Raw genomic sequence first — 10,848 nt, forward strand, 5'->3', positions numbered from 1 at the left:
TATAGTTAAGCCTTGCCATATTAGCTTATCATAGTTTTTCACTGAGTGTTGATCCTTTTTGAGAGCACAAACTTCTTGTGTTTATTTGAATTAAACCCACTTTCTCTGATGTCATGGAAACGGACTGTGTTCTACCTCCAGTAGATGTCGGTCGGCTCAGTTTGGAGAAACAGTCTGAATCTGAAGCTGAGCGATGTACAGCTGTGGATGTGGTCAGCAACAAACCATATTTTAGACGCCAACGCCAGCACAGCTTTACCTCGTCATCACAGACCTCTGACAAAAGAACTGAAGCCATTTTATCTTCAAAGTAGAGATACCACTTTTTCCTTCCCAATTCTGATCCCTGAACCTTAGGTATCTGCCGACACCGAGTACCGATCCGATACCAGCGCGTAAAAAAAAAAAAAATGGATGGGCTATGAATTGTTGTATGTCTCAACTCCTAAAACTCTGTGTAAAATATTAAGAAATAAATACATAATAGTAGAATGAATGCCATAAAACTTTTGTTATTATCATTATCCAGTGTTGACACAGATCAAGACACAGGTTAAAGTGCAGCCACACAATCTGGTAAAAAAGTCATTTTAAAGGCTACAGTAGAATGCTTTTTAAACTCCGCTCCGTTTCCGTTTCGTTTGCCTGTAGCGTGTGCATGCGTAATGACGTGACGCATTACATGGTATCAGATTGGTCATAGGCTGTACTCACCGCATTTTAGGCAGTATCGGAGGCATTTCCGATACTGGTATCGGTACAACTCTACTTCAAAGCCAGAGTCCACTGATGGTAAGACTCAGTTTCACCTCCCTGATCAGAGGAGCTGCTGGTCTGCAGCTGCCTCCAACAGTCAGTCTGTGTCACTGTGTGTCTGTGGTGTGTTAAAGGGTCAGTTCAGATTGATTCAGACTGATAACTGATGGAGGCAGCAGTCGACCAGCAGCTCCTGTGTTCAGAGAGGTGAACTGACTCCTACCATCAGTGGAGTCTGATCAGAGCGTAGAAAGTCTCAGCTCAGTTTCCCATCAGAGGAGGTCGTGATGAGAGGGTGAAGCAGTGAAACTATTCAAAATACAGCGTGTACTTAAGCTGACATGGACTGTTTGAGGTGTCTGAAATATGTAACAGTATGTTTGTGTCTCCCGTCCACAGCAGTGTTGGTGCTCCTGTCTGCTTCTCCAAACCTTTACCGACTGACTGTGGATCAGTACGTCATCCTTCAGAAGACCCAAACTGTCTCTGCAGAGTGACACGTTGCCCAGTCGTCCTCTCTTTATTCATCCCTCCTCTCTGTCTCTGTCTCTGTCTGTCCTCCCAGAACACATCAGACATGCCAGAAACGATCACCAGTCGAGACGCAGCGAGGTTTCCCATCATCGCCAGCTGTACTCTGTTTGGGCTCTACCTCTTCTTCAAGGTAACACACAGAGTCACATGTAGAGTCTGTTTGGATAAAGTGTCTCACCACTCTCAGGTTAACGATGGACGTCTGTCCTCTGCAGGTGTTTTCTCAAGAGTACATCAACCTGCTGCTGTCGGTCTACTTCTTCGGCCTGGGTGTCCTGGCTCTGTCTCACACTATGAGGTAAGAAATCTGTGAATCCTGGGAGACTGAAGGAATGACCCGACCCTCTCCTCCTCTGATTGGCTCGTACTCGTTACCTTCGCTGGCTGGACTGGTCAGGGTTAGGCAGGAGGAGTGGGATTGGTTAGATTAGAGTAAGAATGTCAGGTAAGCCAATCAGAGGCAGAGGAGCTGAACACACGCTGTGTCTTTAGAAGTGAATTAATGACCTGTCTTTTTTATCTGGCATTTTAATGTGCAGTAATATCAGTCTTGATTTTCCCTCTTGTTTATTTTTATGCTGTTTATTTATTTATTTACTTTAAACCATCTGTTTTTTGTTTGTTTTGTTTTTTAATATTTTATTGTCTTGTTGTCATTTTCTGGTTTGTTCCAGCCGTCAAATTGAAGTTATTACTTTTGTATTTGATAATTGTTGTGGCTGGTTTACAACTTAGTTTTATAACTGAAATTAATTTGTTTATTTTGCTTATTAGGGGCCTATGATATTGCTAGGATTGTTTATATTATTGTTTTTGGGGGCGTGTCGTGCATAACAGAGGATATGTGGGTCAGGTGATTGCGCGGCGGCACATGGAAACCTAAATGTTTGGTAATAAGAGGCGGTTGTTGTAAAAAGTTTTTTGACCACGTTATTTAACTTTTTCGTTGCTATTAAAGACTGTTTTGTTTTCTACTGGATGTCTTAGTAATTAACAGTTTGGAACGGATTTAAGTTGTAAAAATAAAAGTTATGATTGTTTAAACCGTGACGAGGGAAAGTTTATTTAAACGTGAGTGAAGTGGACCTCTGACTTGTGTCTGTGTGTTTCCAGTGTTGCCATGTGAAGCGCTTTGGGCTGTGTGTTTGTGTAAATTGAGTTGAGCTGAGTTGAGTTGAGTTGAGTTGAGTTCGGCGCTCTGTGTGACTCCTGTGTCTCTGTGCTAACCTTCACGAGCACGGACACAGGTTGTATCTGGAGTTGATAAGCGACCGTAACAAGCACTGTGTCATGGCCTACGTACCTGAAACCCTGAGAGCAGAGCGGATCTACTTCCAGCTGCTGTTAAGTGTCTGTTGGGCCTGAAATATGGTCTGTGGGACAGATGTGATGCTCTGATAGCTCTGCACCAACATGAGAAACTTATCTTATTTATCACACACTGATATTTACTGAGGAAGCAAAGATAGCTGTCAGCTGTGATTGGTCGGTCCTTGTCACATGACGTGCGGTGTGCGCTGCTGTGTTCCAAAAGTTTTACTCATTTCATCTCAGGTCCCATTTATACGACAACGATTTCAACTGAAAACAGTACGGAGATCGTTTCAATAACGTCGTCATATAAACGCAGAAGTTTTCTAAAACACAGAGGACAGACTTTTTTTTAGAGAAACCATTGTCGTCTAAACACGGCCTCCGAGTGCAGCTGTCGCACCCTGAAAATAAGGTGCTAGGAAACGTGTGCGTGTTGCAACGGCGTCTCTCTGATGTTTGAGCGCCCGCTGTGTGTTCACAAGGGAAACAATGGATTTGAGGGTGTAAAACACGCGCCACGTGTACGGCTCCTCAGGTGGGCCATTCCTTCTCTCTCCTAGGATTCACAAAGTCACATGAGATGAAACAACACAAAGTAAGGTACATTAAATCTGATGCTGTTGTTAATTTATGTTGTTGTTGTTGTTGTTTGTGTCTTTCAGTCCTCTGATGTCCAGAATCTTTCCAGAATCTTTCCCTAACAAACAGTACCAGCTGCTCTTCACTCAGGGCTCCGGAGAGTCCAAAGAAGGTGAGACCTGCTGCAGTGACACTGTTTCATCATCATCATCATCATCATCATCATCAGCTTTAGTTTAGTTTAGTTTGATTCCACTGAGTTTCAAAGACCCAAACTACAGAACAAGTTGTTTCCTCACAAAGCTCTGCTGTCGATATTCCAACACTTAAATCTTGTGATACTTTAAAATGAAGTGTTGTAAATATTGTTATTGTTGTTGTTGTTTATATTTAAATCTGACCAATCACATTCACATCTCTGTGTCTCTCTGCAGAAATAGTCAACTATGAGTTTGACACCAAGAACCTGGTGTGTCTGCTCATCAGCAGCGTGGTCGGCGTCTGGTACCTGCTCAAAAAGGTGAAGTTCAGAGGAGCGTAATCAGCTGTTCCTGTTAGTGATGTCACACTGCTGCTTATCAGAGAGCGTTTCATCAGCTGGAGGTTTTGTCATAGTTTTTAATGGGAATGAAACTTTTTGTGATAGTTCGTCTGGACCCTGTGATGTCATAGCAACACATAGTGACATCACAGCACTAACGTGTCTGCATTTTGTGACATCACAGCACTGGATAGCCAATAACCTGTTTGGCCTGGCGTTCGCCCTGAACGGGGTGGAGCTGCTCCACCTGAACAACGTCAGTACCGGCTGCATCCTGCTGGGGGGGCTGTTTGTCTACGACGTCTTCTGGGTGAGATTCTTTTTTTGAGTCCAAAAATGAGCTGTTAGCCGTTTTATAAATGTGACAAGATGGTCTCCAACAATGACCCAGCAGCACCTGAACACATCACGGCATCGCTCTCTGTCTCTGTCTCCAGGTGTTTGGGACCAACGTCATGGTAACAGTCGCCAAGTCCTTTGAAGCACCAATCAAATGTAAGTATGTGAGACAGGTGTTAAACACGCCTGAGAGAAGTGAATTTAAATCCGCAGCTCGTTCAGAGTGACGTGACGCTGTGACGTGACACTGTGACGTGACGACGTGACGCTGTGACGTGACGACGTGACGCTGTGACGTGACGCTGTGACGCTGTGACGTGACGCTGTGACGCTGTGACGCTGTGACGCTGTGACGTGATGCTGTGATGTCCTCTCTGTCTCCTGCAGTGGTGTTTCCTCAGGACTTGTTGGAGAAAGGACTTGAAGCCAGTAACTTCGCCATGCTGGGTCTGGGTGACATCGTCATCCCCGGTATCTTCATCGCGCTGCTGCTGCGCTTCGACGTCAGGTAACATCTCTGTCTTTTTCTTCTGTTGGTAATGTACCTGTCTCTCTTTGTCTTTTCTTCTGTGGTGTCTCTCTGTGTCCCTGTGTGTCTCTGTGTCTCTGTGTCTCTGTCTCTGAGGCAGATTCAGACCTTTAATGTCCCTCATGATGATCCTGTCTTGTCCCTGCAGCCTGAAGAAGAACAGCAGGACGTATTTCTACTCCAGTTTCCTGGCCTACATCTTCGGACTGGGCCTCACCATCTTCGTCATGCACACCTTCAAACACGCACAGGTACGACACAAGGGTCAGAGGTCACCTCTGCAGATTGATGTACTTCTCTTTAAAGATGGAGTCATGTGGAAAGGGGTGTGGCCTGTAGATGTGATTACATCACAGTAAGAAGCACTGACAGGTGAAGACGTTTTGTCTGTTGACTAACTGTCTGTCTGTCTGTCTGTCTGCAGCCCGCCCTGCTCTACCTGGTCCCAGCCTGCGTTGGCTTCCCCGTCGTTGTAGCACTGTTCAAAGGAGAGCTCACAGAGATGTTCAGGTGAGTAACCTGGACGCCACCGAAGGGGTTTTTGGGGAGTTTTTCCTGATCAGCTGTGAGGGTCCTAAGGACAGAGGGATGTCGTATGCTGTAAAGCCCTGTGAGGCAAATTGTGATTTGTGATATTGGGCTTTATAAATAAAATTGATCAATCGATTGATTGATTGATTGATTGATTGATTTGATAACCATGGCAACCACACATCCTGCTGGTCATGTGATGATTTGTTCTGTGGACTCGGGGCCTGGGTCCACATGGCATTTTTTAAAGCAGCAGTAAAGTGGTGGCAGGACGTTGGGGAGCGCTGGAGGTGTTTTTTTTTAATGGCGTGCTGCGCATGGGTTTTGTTTCTATGACGACAATATCTTGACACCAAGACTAAGACACAGTTACCTTAAAGCTTACAAAGCTAACGGTGATGAAAGCACAACATTCAGCTGAAACACTCGGTGTCTGCCGGCCGACAGCAGAGAGTCACCTCACTAAAGAAGCAGCAGTGACATCATCAGTGCTTTCTGAAAGATTCCGAGATTTTCAGCTCTAAGTGCCAGAAGCAGCCGTCTGAAACCTGTCGGTGGGGCTGACAGTGATCAAAGATTCTGTATGAAACTTTCAACCCTTGTTTTTGACTCTTTCGACTGTTAAATGAGCCGCGGTAGTGTCCTGTTGAGGTGCGAGTGAGCAGCAGGGCATCGACCAAGTCAGTGACAAACACTGAACGTGATCGACCGTCGTGTTTACAGAATACTGAAAAATAAATGACAGTTAAATCTAGATGAATGTTAACGTTTGGACCATCGGCTCTGTGACAATAACTAGTTTATCGTTCGCGTATTTATCAACTGATGTTACAAAGCAGCCAACAGCAGATTGATGCTGCGTAGCTGCACAGCTAGCTGGTTAGCATTAGCTATATTTCGGTTAGCTAGTTGTTAGATCATATATTATCAATTAAATCAACGCCATTTGTCATAAGACATTAGTCAGTATCGTGGATCACGTTAGTTGGTCAAGTAATTTGGTAGTTAGCTAGCCAGCTAACAGCAATAATGTTAGTGAGCAAGCAAGCTAATTGTAGCCGGCTAGGTTTATCCTGATGTGGTGTTTGTTGCTTTGTAACATGATCTCAAGTAATTTACAAACCAGCCCCAGCAGTCTGGATGAATCAGCTAACGCTGTCCACTCAGTCCTGTACTTTGCTACGTTAGCTAGCTAGCAATTTGTCTGGGTTACCAGGCAAGCTAGCATTAGCTAACACTTTTTAGCTAAAACTACAATATCACAATATATATGACATGTCAGTGTTTCCTGTTGAAGAAACTGAAGTTATGATACAAAGGCTTTTATTTTGAAATGCAAACAGGAAGTGTTGAGTTGAAAATAAACTTTATTTTTTTCTTTATGTCTGTGTCTGATATAAACACTGAACCTGTAGTGAAGGGCGGTGCGATGTCAGTAAAACTATTTTTCACTGCTTTGCTGAAAACTGTGCGCGTCACACAGAAAAAAGAGGCGGGGCCTCTCCAGCTGTCCTCAGCTGATCACCCCGTCACACAGGAAGTGACGTGTTCAGGCCAATGTGACCATTATCAGAACGACGACTGGAGATGTCATCACAGCTGATTCCTGTTCAGTTTTATGATGAAGAAGTTCATTCAAACATCCGACTGAAGCTCTGGACATGTGAAAGGTTTCCTCCCACTGCTCATCAACAACAGTCCCACTGTGGAAAGTGTCCCACTGTCTGCTGGTTCCACTAGTCCTGATCCAAAACCCTCTGTTCGGGTGGACTTTACACCACAGACACTGAGGTGCAGCAGAAACACTGAGGTGCAGCAACACAGAGTTTAAGTGTGAAGTTGTCATCAGGTCAAACAGTGCGAACAAAACGTTAGCAAAGCGTTAGCGTTCGTGTTCTGGCTTCTGGTGTTTGCTCGTTACACAAAGCAACAGTGAGCATGTGCGAATCAAGAGGATGACGTCATCGTTTCTCAAAGTGCTTACACGTCCTCACAGATGAACAATAACGAGTTTTAAAAAATCTAAATGTTCGCGACCTAAACTGTGTTTGTGTGGACGAGAGGTTACAACGTAGAGGAAAATATGCGTTTACAGAAATGTCTGTAACAAACTGTTGGTTAGTTGTCATGGAAACAAGTAAATCTCCAGATGTAAAAACATTTTTTAATTTCTCTGTTTCAAATCTAAACTAATGGATAATAATGGTTGTTATTTTCCATGTGTGAGTCCTGATGTGACGACGTGCAGGAACTTAAACGGTCTCTGACATAAAGACAGTTCCTGCTGCTCTGTGATTGGTCGGCAGAATAAACAGCCAATGCCTCTGTAACGTAACAAAATAAATGTGTTCTGTACGGAATCAGAAGAGGTCCAAACATTTCATCAGTCCATCCTCTGGAGTTTGTAGTTTGTGCTGAGACCTGTCCGTCTGTTTGTCCGTCTCATGTCTTCATCGTCCTTCATCGTCCTTCATCCCTGTGACGTCTTTGATTGACAGCCACTCGCCTCTTCGCCCTCGTCAGCCTCATTTGTTTTCCCAACACCTCGTTCACTCCCGCCCCACTGGTTTCCTCCTCCATCCCTCACTCTCCCTCCTCCTCCGCTGCGTCACCTCCTCCCCTCCTCTTCCTCATCCTCTCGTCACATCTTCACCTCCTCCGTCCTCTCCTTTACCCTCCGTCTCACAGACGTTAGCAGTTCTGCGGTAAACTTTAACTTTACAGTTTCAGATACAAACTTACTACATCATGTCTTTCTTTCTCTCCTCCCCCTTTACCTTTCATCTGTATCACCTCTCTTCTTTCCTCCTGACCCATCCATCCTGCCCCCCCCACCTGGTTAGCTATGAGTCGTCAGAGGAAGTTCTCCCTGGCTCTCCCAGGCTCACTTCCTTCCCAACTGTCAGCGGCTCGCCCGCCAGCCTGGCTAGCTCCATGGATGCTGTCTCCATGGTGACAGGCTCCTCCCCCCGTCGCCGCAGGTTACAGCCCACCTCCATGTAGAGGCCCAGCCCCTCTGTCTTAACTCCCCCCCTCCGGTCTCACCTGGGCAGGTAATCAGCCCGTTCACAAGTGCTGTCGCCCCCATCCGTCTGTCCATTTGTCCGTCTGTCCATTTGTCCATCTGTCAGTCTGTCCATCTTTGTCATAAACTACAACCATCACTCCATCAGTCTGTTGATATGAATACTTTCTCATACGTATCTGTAACGATTGCAGTTTAATAAATGAACAAAACATTTTAAATCTATAAATTTTGTCAGATTTTTGTTCCTATATGAACACGTTCCAAAAAAACCTTCCATTATCAGGCTCAGATATGTTCTGTGGCTGCAGACAGACTGACGGACTGATGCACTGACCACAAATGTCTCTTTGACAGTAAAGGTTGTTGACTGCTGGTCTGGTCAAATAAAGGCATGATCATCATGAACAAATAAAGACCAGTGTGAAAACTCTGCTGAGGCGTCTCATATAATCTACACAGCTGTATAATCAGACTGTACTGTTGTTGTCCTGTGTCTCTCACTGTGGCTGTTTGTGTGTGTTGTAGTAACATACAAGTGCCACAAGGTGGCAGTAGTTAGACCTGAAGTTTTATGTGGGAACCCTGCAGATGTTTCACAATAAAAGCCTTCTTCATTCTGTTCAGTGAAATGCCATGGGGCTTTTAATTTGAAAGCGAGACAGGAAGTGTTGAATCAATGTTAACATCATGATGCTGAAACAAAACTTAACAGAGGAAACAGCAGCAGGTCAGAGACGACAAACTAAAATCTGACCAAATATTTTAATCAGTCAGTGTGAAGAGACGAATGACTGTCTGTAATAAAGAGATGAACGACTGTCTGTAATAAAGAGACAAACGACTGTGATAAAGAGATGAACGACTGTCTGTAATAAAGAGATGAACAACTGTCTAATAAAGAGATGAACGACTGTAACAGAGAGACGAACGACTGTCTGTAATAAAGAGATGAACGACTGTCTAATAAAGAGACGGACTGTCTGTAATAAAGAGATGAACGATTGTCTAATAAAGAGACGAACGACTCTAATAAAGAGACAAACTACTGTGATAAAGAGATGAACGACTGTCTGTAATAAAGAGATGAACAACTGTCTAATAAAGAGATGAACGGCTGTAACAGAGAGACGAACGACTGTCTGTAATAAAGAGACGAACGGCTGTAACAGAGAGACGAACGACTGTCTAATAAAGAGACGAACGACTGTAACAGAGAGACGAACGACTGTCTGTAATAGAGAGACGAACGACTAACAGAGAGACGAACGACTGTCTAATAAAGAGATGAACGACTGTCTAATAAAGAGACAAACGACTGTCTGTAATGAAGAGACGAACGACTGTCTAATAAAGAGACGAACGACTGTCTGTAATAAAGAGATGAACAACTGTCTAATAAAGAGACGAACGACTGTCTGTAATAAAGAGATGAATGACTGTCTGTAATAAAGAGACGAACGACTGTCTAATAAATAGATGAACGACTGTCTGTAATAAAGAGATGAACAACTGTCTAATAAAGAGATGAACGACTGTCTAATAAAGAGATGAACAACTGTCTAATAAAGAGATGAACGACTGTAATAAAGAGATGAACGACTGTCTAATAAAGAGACGAACGACTGTAATAAAGAGACGAACGACTGTAATAAAGAGATGATTGACTGTAATAAAGAGATGAACAACTGTCTCATAAAGAGATGAACGACTGTCTAATAAAGAGACGAACGACTGTAACAGAGAGACGAACGACTGTCTGTAATAAAGAGACGAACGACTGTAACAGAGAGACGAACGACTGTCTGTAATAAAGAGACGAATGACTGTCTGTAATAAAGAGATAAACGACTGTCTAATAAAGAGATGAACGACTGTCTGTAATAAAGAGATGAACGACTGTAACAGAACGACTGTCTGTAATAAAGAGATGAACGACTGTAACAGAGAGACGAACGACTGTGTAATAAAGAGATGAACGACTAACAGAGAGACGAACGACTGTCTGTAATAAAGAGACGAACGACTGTCTGTAATAACAAGACGAACGACTAACAGAGACGAACGACTGTCTGTAATAACGAGATGAACGACTGTAACAGAGACGAACGACTGTCTGTAATAAAGAGATGAACGACTAACAGAGATGAATGACTGTAACAGAGAGACGAACGACTGTCTGTAATAAAGATATAAACGACTGTCTAATAAAGAGATGAACGACTGTAACAGAGAGACGAACGACTGTCTGTAATAAAGAGATGAACGACTGTCTGTAATAACAAGACGAATGACTAACAGAGACGAACAACTGTCTGTAATAAAGAGATGAACGACTAACAGAGATGAACGACTGTAACAGAGAGACGAACGACTGTCTGTAATAAAGAGACGAACGACTGTAACAGAGAGACGAACGACTGTCTGTAATAAAGAGATGAACGACTGTCTGTAATAAAGAGACGAACGACTGTAACAGAGAGACGAACGACTGTCTGTAATAAAGAGACGAACGACTGTAACAGAGAGACGAACGACTGTAATAAAGAGATGAACGACTGTCTAATGAAGAGACGAACGACTGTCTAATAAAGAGACGAACGACTGTCTGTAATAAAGAGACGAACGACTGTCTAATAAAGAGATGAACGACTGTAATAAAGAGATGAACGACTGTCTAATAAAGAGATGAACGACTGT

The 10,848-nt window shown here is 43.6% G+C and overlaps 1 protein-coding gene across 2 annotated transcripts in view; it reads left to right on the top strand.

Annotated features, from left to right (window-relative positions):
* hm13 (histocompatibility (minor) 13) overlaps nucleotides 1-10,848 on the top strand; it is a 23,412-nt gene that overhangs the window by 6,235 nt on the left and 6,329 nt on the right. For both annotated transcript variants that reach the window (XM_050064482.1, XM_050064483.1), the window contains 9 exons: nucleotides 1,322-1,420; nucleotides 1,506-1,588; nucleotides 3,267-3,355; nucleotides 3,618-3,703; nucleotides 3,909-4,034; nucleotides 4,162-4,219; nucleotides 4,451-4,571; nucleotides 4,741-4,843; nucleotides 5,017-5,102. In XM_050064482.1, the coding sequence (XP_049920439.1) occupies nucleotides 1,322-1,420; nucleotides 1,506-1,588; nucleotides 3,267-3,355; nucleotides 3,618-3,703; nucleotides 3,909-4,034; nucleotides 4,162-4,219; nucleotides 4,451-4,571; nucleotides 4,741-4,843; nucleotides 5,017-5,102 (851 nt within the window). The remainder of the gene's footprint in view (nucleotides 1-1,321; nucleotides 1,421-1,505; nucleotides 1,589-3,266; nucleotides 3,356-3,617; nucleotides 3,704-3,908; nucleotides 4,035-4,161; nucleotides 4,220-4,450; nucleotides 4,572-4,740; nucleotides 4,844-5,016; nucleotides 5,103-10,848) is intronic.

This window comes from Epinephelus moara, chromosome 16 (assembly GCF_006386435.1).
Source record: "Epinephelus moara isolate mb chromosome 16, YSFRI_EMoa_1.0, whole genome shotgun sequence".
Taxonomy (NCBI): domain Eukaryota; kingdom Metazoa; phylum Chordata; class Actinopteri; order Perciformes; family Serranidae; genus Epinephelus; species Epinephelus moara.